We start from the raw sequence: 18438 nt of genomic DNA, 5'->3' as shown, positions 1-18438 counted from the left end.
AAAGAAAGCTCCAGCCGATCCAGGAGAGAAGGACAACCGCTGCCCAAGCAAAAACCTGTAGTGATCCCGTACGTGTCAGGAGTATCGGAGCAGCTGAGACGCATTTTTTCTAAACACCGGGTCTCTGTGGCTTTTAAACCCCAAAACACGCTGCGCCAAAAACTGGTCCACCCCAAGGATCGGGTCCCCGACACAAACAGAGTAACAGAGTGTACGCTGGTAAGTGCAGGAGGATTACCAGGATTTATACGTTGGGGAAACCAAACAACCTCTGGCTAAGAGGACGGCACAACCCAGAAGAGCCACCTCGTCAGGCCAGGACTCTGCAGTCTATTCACACCTACAGGCCACTGGACACTCTTTCAATGATGAGGATGTAACATCCTGGACAGGGAGGAACGCTGGTTTGAGGGCGGAGTCAAGGAGGCCATTTACGTGAAAAGGGAAAGACCATCTCTGAATTGAGGAGGGGCCTAAGGGTCCATCTGTCACCATCTTACATGCTGTGATTGCAGCCATTCCCCAACTCTCTGTGAATGGGACTCATTTGCATAATTATGATGAAGGAACTGACCTCCCAGCCCATTGTTCCTTCAGTGGGCTGGTTTCAGTCATTATGCAAATGTCCTGTTGATAAGATTGAGACCTGCAGTCAGCTGAGTCTGAAGACGTCACCTGGATGAGTGACAAAACGTTTCTCCCGCTGAAAACGTCCAGATGAACAGAATCAACTTTTGGAGATTTACTTACTTGGCTGATTGAGCATCAAGACGTTTCATCATGACAACTCTAAACCAATACAATCCTTTTGCTCCACCTCTCGTCATTCCCCACGGAGCTTCGACAGGACTGCTGACCACAGTGTTTTAGCCGGCCTGCCCAGGGCGGCTAACACTGTTGTTCAGTCTGACACCACCGATGTCATTCAAGGCTATCCATATCTCGCCTTTATACCTCATTGACCTGGTTCAGATCACCATCCCTTCCCCCCAGCTAGCCACCGTGGCTTTCTGCTGCTCTGCCCCCCGTCTTTCGAACTCTCTTCCTTCTGAGATAAGAAACATCACTTCCCTCCCTCTTTTTAAGTCCAGACTCAAAACTCACCTGTTCACATTAGTCTATTCCACATACATTTTTCCATCCTGATACTTTCATTTATTTGCTCAACGTTTTATCCTTATTATTTTGTAAATTGTTATGTTTGTTGTTGTTATTGATTGTGTACAGTGTCCTTGAGTGTTTTGAAAGGCGATTTATTAAATAAATTGTATTATTATTATTATCATTATTATTAGAAGAGATGTAAGATTTGTTTGATATGTAAGTACAAAACTCTTTGTCCAGCATCATATTTCCCAAATCCGTCCAGCGGGACAGATCGGAGTCTTTGTCGGACCAATTCTGGCCCCGAACCTAATGTTTGACATCCCTGATCATAACGTTTGTTTTCAGCAGCATCAAAGCACAGGGCAAACTTCATAACGTGTAACAAACCTTTTGGGTTATAGCACCACTAGGGGGGGTTGCCCAACTATTGTAGTAGCTATGGGGGTCTCCTAGTGGGTGTGTGAGTTGTTAGCGGCAGCCATTCCATGCTGCTCATGTTCCATGCTCCAAGAAAACACCTTACTTACTGTTGTGACAAGCTGGCGCTGGCGGTACGAATCCCCGCACGTGTAGGTTCGGACGAGTACAGCCGAGGAGACCTGGCTTATAAAGTGTAATGTTGCTGACGGCGAATAAAGGTCTGTTATTGGATTTAACCGACTGGCTCCGTGTTATCCGGCTAACCTCCACACCACATGCCCGCTGGACCGGCTAGCCGCTCCTTCCTCGCCAGACTGCTGTTACAAACGCTGATACGTTTTTCTTCATTTTAAATGCTTATAGACACAAACTCACTCACTGCACACTTTAACACACAGACACACACACATGCACAAACACACACACAGCAAAATGACCTGATCCAGAAGAAAAGACTGTCAGAACTCTTTTTGCCTCCTATTATTGTCAGAAAGCTTTCAGGAAGGCTGTACAGAAGCATGACGGACCCGACCACAGCCGCCCTCCTCTGGGAACAGGAACCTGCCGGCCACTACCTGCTCCCACTGGAGGAGTGGGTATGGGTGCACAGGTAGGCAGTGTCGATGCAGGCCTCACCGTAGAGACCGGCCACTTCCATGGGGAGCTGACAGACTTTCTATTAGCTGCATCCGGTGCTTAGACCGGTCCTGCAGCTGGTCCCACTGGCTGGCCCCGTGTTGGTTCCACCACGCCACACTCCTGGCTATCAGCACCACTGTAGATGCATGTTGGACCCAACCACATTGTAACACATTCAGAATACATGTCTTTATTTCCAGTTGCTGTACACTCCAACGCACTTGGCTGCAGCCTTGCAGCTGCCAGCCACACTTCAACAACAACAACAACAGGACCCAGTACAGTCCCTCGGGAAAGACCAAAGAGCTGTCATGTTATTTTGTCTTATTCAAATAAAACATACACTAAAATTAGAGACTGTTCGTTTCTTTGGAAGTGAACAAACTTACAAATTTAGCAGGAGGAAGTGAATTTTTCCCTCACTGTAATATCTGAATTCCCCCTCGCTCTGAGTTCACGAACTCCTTAAAGCATCGTTTTAATTTCTCTGCTCCATCACCAAGCAACACTGACCAACCACAGTCCAGTTAACCAGTTAGACCCTGGCTTTGGTTCAGTCTGATGACACGGTGCCCCCCTCCCCAACCCGTGCTGAACCCGTCTTCTCATTCTAGAGAAGCCTTCAAACTGCTGCAAGGCAAACAAGTCACCTCAGACTGACTTAAACATGCAGAGAATAAGGCACCTTTTCTTTTTTAAATTAAACACACAAAGTTGACGTACCAGTCTGTTCACATTGTTTGCATGAAGGAGTGGCTGCAACACTTCCTCTTATAGGGAGCGACTGAAACAGAAGCACAGCAGTTTCTACACTGTGTGATTAACTCGTGCAGTTCATGTAAACTTGAATTTAAGAACAACAGAAAATATTAGAGGAGCTACGTCAGCTTTACCCATCAAAGAGGACAGACTTACTGCAGCAGGTAGGCAGAGTCCCTCTTGTTCTTGCTCTTTAACAGCTTGTACTACAGACGGTTGGAGGAACAGCAAACTTTTATTAATACAGAGTTTTGTCTCTCAGGTTTTTATTTACAAAAGAAAGAACTTCAAGTCAGGCAGTAATAGAGCAACAAAACGTTGACAGGAAACCCACAGAGGGAGCATTACCACCAACCTGGCATCCCAACATACACACACACACACCTAAGCTGCTTTTTCAGTGATTTAGTTATTGAACCTAAAGATCTAAAGTATTCTTTGACATTTTCAAGTGAAAAAAATAATCTGTTGGTGAAATCTGACAAATGTAATTACGGGTTAATAACAGCCTTATAACAACACCTACACCTCTTTCAGAGCGCTGACAGGTTTAATGAAAGAGAAATGAAGCAGATCAGAGTCGACATCTGTCTCATAGCTGGAGATGGTGTCTGACCACAAAATCCCAGCAGTCGAAGTTTTGCATCAGGCCCGCCCTGAGAGGGCGGAGCAAGCGTGATGTAAACGTAGTGGCAGAAACGTCATAGGCATCAAGTGTGGCCAGGCAGGCAGCCGTGTTGAGACAAACCAGTGGGTTTTCGTTCACGATGGCAAAGAAAAGCTTTTATTTCTTCTTTGGTAGGTCTGATTTTGACTTTATTGCACTTTTACTTTCATAAATCCGTCAGCGTGAAGCAGTGAGGTGATAATTCAGCCATTCTGCTTGCGACCTTTCAGTGGCCTGGAGCTAGCTGCTGCTAACAGGCTGTAGCTTAAAAAAACGTGGTTATTAATAATTATTTATTTATTATTAAATAATTAAATTATAACTTTGTTTGGTTGGTTGTTCTGTGTGTCAGTACGAGAGGAAGCTGTGACGTTTCCACAGCACTATGCTGTGTGTGATAGTGGGAACTACAGATGTATTAAAGCGCGGCGCCTGCTTCTTAAAGATACAGTTAACCAATCAAACAAACATTCATTCATTTTTTGTTCAATGAAATTTATTGAATGTGACAAACTGCTCACACTGTGATCTATTACGTTTGTTAGAGTTAATAAAATCATGAAAATGAAATAATCATAAAACACGTTACTGATATACTGCAGTTCTCCGTGTACTGCTGTTCATTATACTATGATTTCTGAATCTTTCCACAAAATTGTTAAATGAAAACTATTATTCATGGCTGTTACCATGTTATGAACAGGTTTGTTGTGTTGTACATGGGTGTAACTTTGTGCTGAGCATTGGGTGGGGGGTAAGATGTCTGTCTAAATAAATAAATAAATCTGGGTAAATTCCCGGATGATTAAACATGCAACTATTTTGATGATAATAACTGAAATGAGTAAATAAATTCAATAGCCTACTCATGCAAGATAATTCATAATTTTATTGGGGGGGGGGGTATTGGCTGGGTCTGATTATTGGAAATTACACCCCTGTGTTGTTACACGTACATTAGTGCACCATTACTAACTGGTGTTGCCTCATAAGTATTTGTGCACACATCATTACCTTCAGTTTCTGGTTTTTATCCAGTTACAAAGATGTCAACAGAACATGCTCATCTGAGCTCGCTGGTCATACAGTGTCTTACTGGGTTGGTGCTTTAGAAATTAACGTATTGTTTCCACATCGTTAGCGCCTTGTTGCCTCTGTATTGTCCCACTATTACCACGTTTGTTTTGAAAACTTTGTTATAATTTTCATTAATAGTTGGACGGCTGACAGGTTGCATGATTTCAGACTGCCAAAGGAGCGACTATGATGAATGGCGGTTATGGTTTCCTGTTCGTTCTGACTGAACCTTTGTCTGTTTCGTTGCAGCTCTCTATGGGTTCCCACTGGTGGCAGCTTCCTCTGAAACTAATGGAACCAGAGGAGAGCCATTACTCTGGCAGTGCACACTCAGCAAACAGTTTGATCCACAGAAAGTCAGCATTTATTGGCAGAACCAAAACAATACTGAAATGCTCCACTATTACAGGAATGGAAAGGAGGATTTGGAACATCAAAGCTTGCCATTTAAAAACAGAACCAAAATCTTTCCTGATCAGTTACGATCTGGAAACTTGTCCCTTATCATCGATCCGCTGATGCATGAAGACAACCTGAAGTCCCTTAAAGTCGTTTTCAACCACGCAAGAGAAATCAAGGACAAACTCTGCCAAACCATGGTTCATGTAGCAGGTTGGTATCTGCGTCATTTTACAGCACATCAAACTTGTTATCTTATATATGTCATTAATACATATTTACAATATTTACAGCTAATTTTAAGGAGCCAAACATCGAGATCAACCAAAAGAAGATGACAGCAACTTGCATAACACAGGGGGGCTTTCCTGAACCTGAACTGGCATGGATTTCCACCGACCACGAAGGACATGAACGTGCACTGGAACCACCTGATGTTCTGACCCTGCAGATCCACAAGGAGGAAGACGGCACCTACAGCGTCATCAGCACAGCCAACATCACGGGGTCAAAGACGGTGACCTGCAACGTTTACAACCCAACTTCTAACAAGACTGTGGGAGCAACTGCAGCCCTGCCTGCAGGTACACAGAGGGTTACATCACCATTAATCAGCATCCAGCTGACAACTTGCATTGCTGAAATGAGCAGAGCTGCTGATCAGCTGCAGTTTTATTTGTTGTCCATTACTGTCACATCACAGCTAACTTACTTACACACCAAATAAACTGAAGCTACTATTTATGACTTTACATTTATACTACATTTCCACTACATTCATGATCCATGCAGTCACAATAACTTTGTGCATCACCCACAAATGCAACATAATCTGCTTATTTACAGTTGAAGGTCTGCCTGTGGCTGAAACGGCTGGGATTGGAGTATTTATAGTAGCCATCGTACTTGTAGTACTGATAGTACTCGCAGCCTTTGGCTACAAGAAATGTAAGTAAGCTTCTGAATGTTGTTCTTTTACAGTTTTAGCAGATACAATTATCTGATTTCGTGTCGAACAATAATTATGGACAGCTGATATTAATATGTAAACATCAAAATTTTAATTTATTACAAAAACTGTTGCGCACACGTTAGCCAGAGTGCTCTTAGTGTCACAGCAGCATCATTAACACTGAACAAAAGTTGGCGAGCGCCCCCTGCTGTCCTGGTTTGTGACTGACACATTTTTCTTTTGCTCTAGATCACCAACAGAGACAACGGAGGCCAGACAGCCCTGAGCCGTCAGCTGCTTATCTTTCCAACGGTGCTTTGCTAGCAGAGAATGGAGGTGTGTGCTAGTGCTGTACAGGAAGGTGGCGCTGCACACGGGCTGACCAGTACTGGCAGGACTTTGTCGGGGATACGTGTGTTAAACCAAACACTGCTGCTCTGCTGTACCTCAATGCAGGAACGTTGTCCTTCCATTCAGGGGCAGACAGCCAAAGAGAAAGCTCAGGAGAAGCACAGCTCTGAGGTCAGCTCTTCTGCCATCGAGGCAGGATGACCACAGATGAAGCCTGCATTAAGATTCAGAGTGAGACCAAGACTCTAAAGACCAGCTTCATCTCTGTGGCATTATTTAATTTAGAACTTCACATGATGGGCTGTACCTCGTTATGCTCAGTATTTGTAATTCTTGCTTGAAACAGATTTCTGAGCTTTAACATTTCTCCCTCTGTGAAGATAAACTGAAGGATCTTGTTACTGTACTTACGTAGAAGGTATCTGGACTTCAGTATTTTCTGACAACTTTTTACTGCCTACATGTTAACACTACTTTCTACTCCTTGACTTTTCAAAACAGACTCATTACTTTTGGTTCAACGGTATCATTTATAGTGTTTATACTCTGGGTTAAAGCGGGCGTACGTATGTCGTCAGCTTCTAGTTTCTACAGAAGAGGAAAGAGCATCAAGGATGTTTCTCCAACGTTTCTATCGGCTCAACAAACATCAGCAAACACACAGTGTGTCTCACAGTGTGTCTCACAGTGTGTCTCACAGTGTGTCTCACAGTGTGTGCTAAAGCTAAAGGTGAGAGCTACGTTCACTCAGAGATGGAGAAAGATCAGAAAGACGGACAGGAGAGGAAGAGCTTAGACTTAATGTTTATATCCTTAACCATACTATGCAGTTACAACCTATAATTATCTGAGCTTAGTCCACAACAACATCGGCACGTTTAAAGTGAAATATTCTTTTACTCTCTTCACCTTAAAAACTATCCTAAAATATGATGACAGCATCCATCTCATCCTAGAACGACTAAACAGCCGATTCATGAACAAAATAACTGACAGACATCAAAATGTGAAGATTTGTATTTCCCTTGAAGTCACTTTGTCCTCATGTAAACGCGTTCATGCACATTCACGTGTTTTCTTCCTACAGGACACCTGACCAACAAACATGTAATAGTATTTGTACAGTAACAGTATCCAGAGTACTTTAGGTTCGAATCACTGCTGCGGTTGTTTGGCTCAGCCAAACACGCGTGGTTCACATCCATGTGTGTCCACTCATGAGAAGGACACACATGTAGTCCTGCATTCACTTCATCAATGAATCCGAGTGAACGTTTGTCCTGCATTAACTCTGTGGGGTCTTCACCTTACAGTAACACGTGTGTTTGTTCACTGATGCTATATGAATAAAAGGGAACTACAGGTGTTCCTGAAACGTGTCTTTGTTAGAACAGGGCGGATGGATGAGCACAGCCCTCTCAGCGCAGGGCTGACACCACTTTGCCCCTTATAAGAAATACAACACAAATTTATTAGGACAGGTTACTAAACCAGGCTTACAGGTAAAAGGTGTTTCATTTAGTAAAAGCTGATGATCCACTTCTCAAATAATCTCTAAGGATCTGAAGGAAGACATGCAAATATCTCTGCTCATTATTAGGCTAAAAGTGTGATATAGACAATTATATATTTTAGCAGCATCCCCATAAGGCATATCACAGCCCTGCACACCAGCACAGCGCTTATATTATGCTTCAATCAAGATATAGTTATGATTTAACCACATTAGCTCAACGAGGTCACAAAAATATCCCACAATACCAGAAATGACACGCTCAGCACTACATAACCCACATGGAAAAGAAACAGTAAAAACTTACATGATTTACTCATGAAAGTGGCCACTTTCTCATTACTTTCATTTATTGTTTTAGTATCCAAAACACACAAGTTTCATTTATATAATTTTTCAAGGGGTCTTATATCTGTTTTCACTCTTGTATGCTTTTCATACAAGTTTCACACAGGACAGATACAAACTTTATAAGAGTTATATTTATCTTTTCCATGTGGGTAAACTTTCAACAAAAGTTGGACTTCAGTCTGTTAACCACCAAATTAGTCTATCCTGGTCAGCTAGCTAAAAGTCTGTACTTTAGCAGCCTAAATCAGAGGCTAACATTAGCATTTGCTAGCACCAGCCAGGATAGTCTGAGGCTAAAACGAGAGTTTGTGTAACTTTGCCTGAAACCCTTTAAAGTGTACAGTAAAAGCAACCGTGGAGCATAAGTATTATTATGGAAGTTATTATAGTCCTAAAATTATTTCTTCCTCTCTATACATCAGTAGAACCATGAAGTTTTCACTTTTCCCAGTTATGGGGCGACCGTGGCTCTACCTGCTTTTAAACCATTTAAAATTACAATTCATAGTTTTATATGTGAATTATATATGTTAAATTACTATTAAACAAATGACTGACTAAGTATTTTAGGCTTTAGTTTACTTCAGCCATATTCCATATAAATCAGGTATCATACAAACATAAAAATAGCTTCAAATACAGTCGTGACAATAAAAGAATATTGTTGTAATTGTATTTGTAGTTGTATGTAATTGTAGTTGTATGTAATTGTTACACTGATCATTTCATTAAAGATGAAAGAATTTAGACAGTTTTTAACTCTCAGTGATCGTTTGATGTTGGGACCAGAAGCGGAGTTTGGATGGAGAAACAGCAAATGACCTCAGACTTAAAACCCCTGTCTGGCCCTTTAAAAATGCACCCCTTTAGAGCCCTGGGGACCATAAATGGTCCCGCCCCAAAAGTGCAATAAAAAGATTATATATTCATATTTTTTTCCAATTTAAATTGGTCAGTCTTTTAAAACTACTTCTCCCTGAAATATTCATATAAAGTTTTAATTATATTTTCGTTGTTTTAACCCTTTAAATCCCAGTTTTATTACATGAGTGCCCTGTTTTTAGCCCCAAAAAACAAAAAACTAAATATTTTCCAAAAAAAACATTTGAAGTAATATTTGTTTGTTATTATAATTAGGCCTTTAGATGGACTAAAGATTGGCACCAACAGTCATTTCGATTGCCTTTTATTTTTTTTTTCAGGACCAGAAAATGGTCTCCAGGCGGCAAATGCTCCTCCTCTAGGCCGAAATAGGTGCATGTTGCCGGGGTAAGTCGCGACGATCACCGGGGCACGATCACCGGGGACTGCTTTTTCCAGCCCACACGTCCGATACCACGTGACAACAAATACGTCATTTCCTGTTGACTAAAAAAGATAAATGCACCCTCTCATGGTCCTAGGGACCAAAAAATGGTCCCGCCCGATCAGCGGGCGAAGCCGCTGCTGCACGCCGGAAATGAGGCTTCATTTTCCGCAGGTCTGTCCAAGCAGCCCGCTGTTTTCCAGCAGGGATCAAATGTGGAGCAAGGGCGCCACCCGGTGGACAAATAAAAAAATTACAACTCTAAGGCTCATAGACCAAAACGAAACGGACACATAAGTAATCACCAAGACATTAACGGTAATAATTCTGCAGTGAAAAATAGCGTTTATAATGGAAGTCAATGGGGACCAAAAATGGTCCCTAGGGCTCTAAGAGGATGTGTATCGTTAGCTTAGCCACTGAAGCTAATTTAAGGAAGTCAGACTTGAATTTTGAAATGAAATTATGCCAAACTTTTTTTTAGAGAATTTGGCTATATTCTATTCAACACAGTGCAAATGGCTTGTACCTGAAAACTAAAGGACCATTATGGTCCCAGGGCCTACAGACCAGTGGTTTAAAAACTGCTCCAGCCACTGGAGCCAAACCGAGTATCATAGCGAAAGATAATTAACTAAAATGGAAAGTTTATGTCATGTTAAACCTAAATAACGACTCTTTTCAAAGTAAGTCAGCAACATATTCCTGACTTATCTGGATACAGTGGACACCATTTAACAAATAAATTAACAATTCTTTCTAAACAAAATCACTGAGTGTTTTGAAAAACATTATCTAATAAAAAAAATCTAAAGTTTTGATATTTACCACAGAAATTGTGAAGGCAGCTTCTCCAACTCAGAGTCAAAACCAGAATGAAGCCTTAAAAAAGTCTAATGTCTGCTCTTGCGTCTTATTTTGCCCTCCTTTTCGGGTTCTTGCTCCCACAATGCATTGCATAGTTGAAGAATACAGAAAAATACCTGTAAATGACTCAGTGATGGGAATAAACAGCATTACAAGTAACGGCGTTACTTTTTTTAGTAACGACGTATCAACTAATTACTATCCCTATCGTTACAACACCGTTACAGTTACTAACAAGAAAATGCGGTCCGTTACTATTTTTCAACAAACAGGCGGTTGAAGCTGTGTTCAGTTTACTGCATCTTATATCAGTTGCAGGAAGTAGCTGTAAGTCATCTGGGCGCTGCAGCTTTAAGCAGCTGCGCTCCCTGTGTAGTAGTTAGTGTGTTGTCTTGTGTAGTTAATGTGTTGTCTTGTGTAGTTAGTGTGTTGTCTTGTGTAGTTAGTGTGTTGTCTTGTGTAGTTAGTGTGTTGTCTTGTGTAGTTAGTGTGTTGTCTTGTGTAGTTAGTGTGTTGTCTTGTGTAGTTAGTGTGTTGTCTTGTGTAGTTAGTGTTGTCTTGTGTAGTTAGTGTGTGTCTTGTGTAGTTAGTGTGCTGTCTTGTGTAGTTAGTGTGCTGTCTTGTGTAGTTAGTGTGCTGTCTTGTGTAGTTAGTGTGCTGTCTTGTGTAGTTAGTGTGCTGTCTTGTGTAGTTAGTGTGCTGTCTTGTGTAGTTAGTGTGCTGTCTTGTGTAGTTAGTGTGTCTTGTGTAGTTAATGTGCTGTCTTGTGTAGTTAATGTGTCTGTCTTGTGTAGTTAATGTGTTGTCTTGTGTAGTTAGATGTGTTGTCTTGTGTAGTTAGTGTGCTGTCTTGTGTAGTTAGTGTGCTGTCTTGTGTAGTTAGTGTGCTGTCTTGTGTAGTTAGTGTGCTGTCTTGTGTAGTTAGTGTGCTGTCTTGTGTAGTTAGTGTGCTGTCTTGTGTAGTTAGTGTGCTGTCTTGTGTAGTTAATGTGTTGTCTTGTGTAGTTAATGTGTTGTCTTGTGTAGTTAATGTGTTGTCTTGTGTAGTTAATGTGTTGTCTTGTGTAGTTAGTGTGTTGTCTTGTGTAGTTATGTGTGTCTTGTGTAGTTAGTGTGTTGTCTTGTGTAGTTAGTGTGTGTCTTGTGTAGTTAGTGTGTTGTCTTGTGTAGTTAGTGTGTCTGTCTTGTGTAGTTATGTGTTGTCTTGTGTAGTTAGTGTGTTGTCTTGTGTAGTTAGTGTGTTGTCTTGTGTAGTTAGTGTGTGTCTTGTGTAGTTAGTGTGTTGTCTTGTGTAGTTAGTGTGTTGTCTTGTGTAGTTAGTGTGCTGTCTTGTGTAGTTAATGTGTTGTCTTGTGTAGTTAGTGTGTTGTCTTGTGTAGTTAGTGTGTTGTCTTGTGTAGTTAGTGTGTGTCTTGTGTAGTTAGTGTGTTGTCTTGTGTAGTTAGTGTGTTGTCTTGTGTAGTTAGTGTGTTGTCTTGTGTAGTTAGTGTGTTGTCTTGTGTAGTTAGTGTGTTGTCTTGTGTAGTTAATGTGTTGTCTTGTGTAGTTAGTGTGTTGTCTTGTGTAGTTAGTGTGTTGTCTTGTGTAGTTAATGTGTTGTCTTGTGTAGTTAATGTGTTGTCTTGTGTAGTTAGTGTGTGTCTTGTGTAGTTAGTGTTGTCTTGTGTAGTTAATGTGTTGTCTTGTGTAGTTAGTGTGTTGTCTTGTGTAGTTAGTGTGCTGTCTTGTGTAGTTAGTGTGTTGTCTTGTGTAGTTAGTGTGTTGTCTTGTGTAGTTAGTGTGTTGTCTTGTGTAGTTAGTGTGTTGTCTTGTGTAGTTATGTGTTGTCTTGTGTAGTTAGTGTGTTGTCTTGTGTAGTTAGTGTGTTGTCTTGTGTAGTTATTAGTGTGTTGTCTTGTGTAGTTAGTGTGTGTCTTGTGTAGTTAATGTGTGTGTCTTGTGTAGTTAATGTGTTGTCTTGTGTAGTTAATGTGTTGTCTTGTGTAGTTAGTGTGTTGTCTTGTGTAGTTAGTGTGTTGTCTTGTGTAGTTAATGTGTTGTCTTGTGTGTGTTGTCTTGTGTAGTTAGTGTGTTGTCTTGTGTAGTTAATGTGTTGTCTTGTGTAGTTAGTGTGTTGTCTTGTGTAGTTAGTGTGTTGTCTTGTGTAGTTAGTGTGTTGTCTTGTGTAGTTAGTGTGTTGTCTTGTGTAGTTAATGTGTTGTCTTGTGTAGTGTGTGTTGTCTTGTGTAGTTAGTGTGTTGTCTTGTGTAGTTAGTGTGTTGTCTTGTGTAGTTAGTGTGTTGTCTTGTGTAGTTAGTGTGTGTCTTGTGTAGTTAGTGTGTTGTCTTGTGTAGTTATGTGTTGTCTTGTGTAGTTAGTGTGTTGTCTTGTGTAGTTAGTGTGTTGTCTTGTGTAGTTAGTGTGTTGTGTGTAGTGTTGTGTTGTGTGTCAGAACAATGAGGCGACTGCTGTCTCCAGGTAGAAACAGCAGCGACACACCTGCTGCTGTCAGACCTGCAGGTATCAGGCTGTGATGTTTCCTTTATAGTGGACAGAAATATTTGCAGTGGCACAAATAATTTGTGGCATCTTATTGAAGAACAGCTGATTGTTCTGTAAACAGTTTGAAATGGTTATTAAAAAAGGGTAAAAGGTAAATGGCTGCAAATAACTTTGTTGTTTGCAAAACTTGTGCATGATTTTAAAATTGACAATTTATATTTGCATTTAAAGTTATGAAATATGATTCATTAAACATGTTTGTGGTTGTTACAGTAAAAAATATAACTTTTACTCAAATTTTATGTTTGTTGTCTGATTTTAGATCAATTGTGTTAATACAGTATGTCAAAAGAAAACATGACTGTAGATTCAGACACGTGAGGTTGTGCTGAAAAGAATGAGACCAAACAAGACAAATAAACAGTTTTTAAAGTGAAATGTGGAGGAAACATCAAAAGTAGTTAAAAATGGACAATATACCCTGGACCCCAGAGGGTTAAACGTTTTTTTAAAGTAACACAATAGTTACTTTTCAAGTAATTAATTACTTTTAGAATCTGGTAACTCAGTTACTAAGTCAGTTACTTTTTTGAAGAAGTAACTAGTAACTATAATTAATTATTTTTTCAAAGTAACTTGTCCAACACTGCTAATGACTAATACGGGAAGCACAGCATTAGACGGGCCGACTTTCTTCTGGCTGTAATAAGAAGATGTCAGTCATAAACTCTGGGTAAAGGGCGGACTTTAGAAAAGGACGTGTCCTGCAGAAACAGTCATAACATGGATGTTGGTCACTGCGCAGTCCAGTCTTTATTACTCAGTCCCAGCAGACCGCTTCCAAAACCCGATCACTTCCTGTTTCAGTCCAAACAAACAGCCGAGCGCACGGTGGGCGGTCCTTCCTCCTCCTGATCATGCTTCCTGCTCCATTCTCCCAACGACTCCTGACAGAAAACAAGTCGGCTGCAATCTGCCACTTTAAAAATTTATAGCATGAAGTAAAGTGTTGCGTGGCTTCTCTTATTACTCCTCTAAAGTTATGGTAAAAAGAGAGTCAGCTGATTCAGAAGGACCCGGCGTCCTGCTCAGTGTGGAGCCGGACCTGTCAGTGTTCATTAAGATGTCATACTGTCAATAAGAGACGATAAATAAAAAAATAAGGCTCCAGCATCCGCGTTCACGTTGGTGTTCATGTCCAAAAATGTGAGTTCCTCTAACGTCCACAGTCAAACAGAAAGACCTTCATCCTGTGGAGGTTCTTCTTCCATTTACTTCAACAAAAGAAAGTTTTTCATTAACAGGAAAGAAGAGATTTGAACACTGAAGACCAACATTTTCCTAAACATCCAACAAACTGTGTTTATGGGAGAATTTGATTGTGTCTGAAAGCAGAAGGTAGGAAAGTTCTCTCAACCAGTGTCACATTCAGGCTCACAAACACTTTTACTGTTTCCTAACACTTTGTGTGACAGACTGTTGGACCTGAACAGGTGCGTCTACCTTCCACATCTTCTCTCTCCCAGAATCTCTCAGGTACTCCAGCAGCTGCTCTGAGGCAACTGCTTTTGTGATGCAATACAAATAAAACTGGATTGCACTGGTGCACTCTGCCTGTGTCCCTGCTCCCTACTGTCAAATTAGCTTTAGTTGCTGCACTGTGAATAGCTAGTACCAGCTCATAACAGCTAGTAACCAATCTTAACTGTGCTGACTCAAGCTGTGGACACAGAGCTTTGAAAAAGCGTCTTTTTCTTTTCAGGACCTGCAAACTTGTTGAAATGGCTGCTTGTGTATTAGCATTTAGGTTCTTCATGTATGAACTCTCAGACTCTTTCCTGGACTTGCCCCTCTGTCTAATCCAAGGAAACAACTCCAGTCCACCTCTCAGCAGGTCACAGCTAAGCTGTCGACAGCCGGGTTTAGTTTTAACCACATGTGACTTGTAGAAACTAGAGGATCTTACTTTTCAACTAAAGCCTCGTCCATTCTGGACATCAGACGTTTTTCTGTGAAACCTGCTGCACACAGGCAAAGGTTCAGTAAAAAGAGGTGGAAGCTGAATAACCCCCACCCTAGATGAAGCACCACTACCCTGGTGGATGTTAAAGGGTTAAAATACTGCCTCTGATTCCTGGTGCCTTGCTCTTGGGTGACTGTTACACCATCAGCGCTGCAGTCAGGAGCCCAGTGATCTGAGCAGCAGAGCAGTACGTACGGACAGACTGCAAACTTTCACCTAAAACACAGAAGCTAAAAGCTTTTTAAGAACGTAGTGAAACCTGCAGATGTGACTCCTGTTTTCTGTCTTTGTACTCGGCTGTAACTCAGACAATACTGACTCAGCACAGAAGCATTTATATCAATCATCACTCACATTGACAGAACACACAAAGAGCGATGCTGATAATCGCCACGATGACGGTAATGATGACGATGACAGCGATGCCACCTTTAAAAAAACACAATAAAAAGAGCGTGGTGTTAGTTTTACTGATCACGTCTGTCGGTGTGCAGAGGCTTGTTCTGCTCCGAGGACACAGCAGAAGAAACAAAGATGACTGAGCCTTCTAGAAACATTTGATCAGATTATCCTGATGCCCTACAGGAGAACATCGGTGTTATTGTTAGTGAGTCTACATCAGGGGTGTCCAACTCCAGGCCTCGAGGGCCGGTGTCCTGCAGGTTTTAGATCTCACCCTGGGTCGACACACCTCAATCACATGAGTAGTTCTTCACCAGGCCTCTGGAGAACTTCAGGACATGTTGAGGAGGTCATTTAGCCATTTGAATCAGCTGCGTTGGACACGTCTAAAACCTGCAGGACACCGGCCCTCGAGGCCTGGAGTTGGACACCCCTGGTTCCATCATTACACAAGCTGGTATTAGATCAGATCTAACATGAATGTAAAGTTTATTATATCTAATAAAAATGTACAATAAGAATAAATAAAGTTTGGCAGTTACACTCTGTGACCTGAGCTGGTGTTTCGTGGTCCTTGTGACTTTAACAGTGAGATATTACTGGCTTTTAAGTACCTGTAATAAAAGTCCCGGCACGTGAGACATCTTTAGTTGTTGTCCGACATTCGCCCGAGGTGGGATTACAAATTCTGCACGTTACAGTTTTTAATCCGCTGATGTTGGCTTTGCTGAAGACGCTGAATGTTCCATTCCTGGTGTTATTATCAGTCTTTACTTCCAGTGGCTCCAGGATGGTTTCATTCCCCTGGTCGTCTGTGGAGAGCCACGTCACCTCAGGTTCAGGATAGCCCCCCGCCGTGCTGCAGGTTGCTGAGGCCTGGCTTAGCTCGATGTTTGGTTCCTGGAAGACCGCTGGAAACAAGTCACAAGCAGTTTAGCAGGATGTTTTGGACTGTACAAATGTGTTTGAGCATGTGATTAATTTATCAGCCTGTGATGACCCACAGGAGTTAACGGCTTCTGTGGGTCGTCACAGGCTGAGGACCCACAGACGTCTGTAGTTCACAAAAACATCCAAGCATCCAAACCCGGTCTGGTCCTTTCACAGGAAACAGTATAAGACACGTCATTCTCTTCATTTCTGGTCAATTTTGTACCTTTTTGATTATTTGTGGGTCAATTTATGATTTCAACATAATGTAACATGATGCAGCGTGCACTGTTCACCCCACCTGCCTCCACCTGGAATTTTACACCTGTGTGAGTCCAAATTGATGGTGAGGAAGAAGGATATCAGTGAGTCTAGAGATCAGATTACACTTTAGTTTTTAGCTCTAACTTATTATTTTTTCATGTTGTTATTTTTAGAAACTCACACAGATTTTTCTACAGAGGTCCAAACCTGAACAAGAGTATCTAAGATTTTACTTTAGCTGGTTGTGCTGAGGAGGAAAAAAGGAACGTTAATCAGCTTTTGTTTTGCAGAGAGAAGTATACAGACCTGCTACATGCAGGGTCTTCTGACAGATATTCTCCTTTGAGTCATCTGAAATAAAAACAACTTCAATGAAGGTCCCATCGTGGTCCAGCATCAGGTTTCTAATCAGGAGAGAGAAATTTCCATCCTCTAATTGAGAAAGGAAGATTGCAGTCCTGTTCTGAAAGGATGAGCTTTGATAAAGAAAGTCTTCTTCTCCCTTCACATAGACGTGGGCCACAGTGGGGTTGCTGCTGCCGTCCATCCCCTGCCAGTAGATGTAAGTTTGCTCACGGACAAACCTCTTAGTAAGTTTGTGCATGCACGGCCAAAGGAGCGTCTCTCCAATGCTTCCATTGATGGTTTGGCACCAGGCTGGCAGCAGCAGAGGTGCAAGGAGAACTGTGACGAAAGACAAAACGATTCATTCATTCCAAATGAGCAAATTCAGCGCATTCATCAAAAACAGGCACAGGTCAAAGTTCACCTGACCCCATGAGGCTCAAGCAGAGTCGAAAAGGCCTTTAATGTTCACTGCTAACATGATGGAAACTGACTTTGTACATTTAAGCTTTTCCAGTCTTTTCCTGTTTATTGAAATGTCGCCCAGACCACAAGTGACTGAAAGAATGAGAGAACAGTCTAAAATGTTCGCTGACGTGCAGTCTGCTGCCATCCTGGCTGAGCAGCAGACTGTCAGTCTGAAGTTTGTTCACTGGTATTGGTTGTTATTCAATTTTGCACCAACCAGGGAATTGTGGGGCGGGGTGTGAAGTTGACCTCGTAGAGAGCAACTACGCGAGATGTGGAGAGAAACCCAACAGATGTACAGCAAACGAGCAGGTGAGAACTGTAAGAGTACTGAAGAATACGTTCCTGTTGGTGAATTCAGAGCTCGGTTTGAAGGTGATGAATACTTTGAGATTAATTATTTCAAATGCATTTGTTTCAAACTGTTTCTGTCAGTGTATTATTGTATTACTAATAACAGCATGTTAGTGGCTAGCAGTGTTAGCACAGGTACCACCTGTAGCTGTGTGTTACTATGGTAACGTGTGCTGATGTTGTAAGTCATGAAAAGTTGAAATGAGTTTAAAAGCGTCATTGAGTGAATGGACTGAGTGTGCTCCCTGGAGTACAGGGCCAGGGGAGGTTTTCTCCTGGGTGAGCACAGACCAGCCCAGATGTTGACTTCCTCTGTGGGAGTTTGGTCGCTGTCGCTTCTCATCCTTTGCTTTGTGGTTGCAGTAAAACAGTGTGAGAGTATTCTGCTGTCTGAGATACTGAGACAGTCTTTCCTTAAGTGATTGTGATTATTCAAAGTGTTTGCAAAGGAACTGACACGGACATTTATTTAATATAGTTATTTTGTTTAGTCTGAAACCTCATTTCTCTTTCTTTTAACTAAAGTCCCTTATTTTGGTGTTTGAGTGTTGTTGTGTGTGAGTTTGTATCACACGTCAGGTGTTTGTGAATAGCCTGACTCACTGTTTCAGTGAGGCGTAACCTGTTACCTGTTACATACCTGCTGTCTGATTTCACTGCAGGGTTTCTGATTAAATCTGTTTATGATTTTTTTGCCTGGGTTTACAACCATTACTTAAGATTATAGTCCGTCAGTTACAGCTACTACACTGAATTATAGATA

The 18438-nt window shown here is 41.6% G+C and overlaps 2 protein-coding genes across 3 annotated transcripts in view; one reads left to right on the top strand and one right to left on the bottom strand.

Moving 5' to 3' along the window:
* Nucleotides 1-2900: 2900 nt before the first annotated feature.
* LOC102312946 (ICOS ligand) lies at nt 2901-8792 on the top strand. Of its 2 annotated transcripts, XM_042221800.1 has the most exons (6): nt 2907-3089; nt 3188-3723; nt 4919-5281; nt 5362-5652; nt 5915-6016; nt 6270-8792. In XM_042221800.1, the coding sequence occupies exons 2-6, from the start codon at nt 3693-3695 to the stop codon at nt 6365-6367; spliced, it is 885 nt and encodes a 294-aa protein (XP_042077734.1). In that variant the 5' UTR covers nt 2907-3089; nt 3188-3692; the 3' UTR covers nt 6368-8792. The 2 variants fall into 2 exon arrangements, with proteins under 2 accessions (XP_005951698.1, XP_042077734.1); XM_005951636.3 differs by lacking the exon at nt 3188-3723 and having other exon boundaries at nt 2901-3089.
* Nucleotides 8793-13453: 4661 nt separating this feature from the next.
* LOC102294256 (ICOS ligand) overlaps nt 13454-18438 on the bottom strand; it is a 19025-nt gene continuing 14040 nt past the window's right edge. The window contains exons 2-5 of the mRNA XM_014334735.2: nt 16815-17192; nt 15929-16225; nt 15267-15341; nt 13454-14163 (exon numbers count right to left, since the gene is read on the bottom strand). Coding sequence (XP_014190221.1) covers nt 14135-14163; nt 15267-15341; nt 15929-16225; nt 16815-17192 — 779 coding nt within the window. The 3' untranslated portion in view covers nt 13454-14134. The remainder of the gene's footprint in view (nt 14164-15266; nt 15342-15928; nt 16226-16814; nt 17193-18438) is intronic.

The sequence above is a fragment of the Haplochromis burtoni genome, unplaced genomic scaffold (assembly GCF_018398535.1).
Source record: "Haplochromis burtoni strain Fernald_Lab_line unplaced genomic scaffold, NCSU_Asbu1 Contig_74, whole genome shotgun sequence".
NCBI lineage: Eukaryota > Metazoa > Chordata > Actinopteri > Cichliformes > Cichlidae > Haplochromis > Haplochromis burtoni.
Note: the sequence above shows the minus strand (reverse complement) of the source record. Positions and strands in the feature narration are given on the sequence as shown.

Bases quoted from the DNA above. Each gene is read 5' to 3' on its own strand.
- LOC102312946 (XM_042221800.1), top strand. From the start codon at position 3,693: ATGGCAAAGAAAAGCTTTTATTTCTTCTTTG. The intron at 5,282-5,361 runs GTTGGTATCTGC...CAATATTTACAG, and splicing joins AACCATGGTTCATGTAGCAG to CTAATTTTAAGGAGCCAAAC. The intron at 5,653-5,914 runs GTACACAGAGGG...GCTTATTTACAG, and splicing joins AACTGCAGCCCTGCCTGCAG to TTGAAGGTCTGCCTGTGGCT.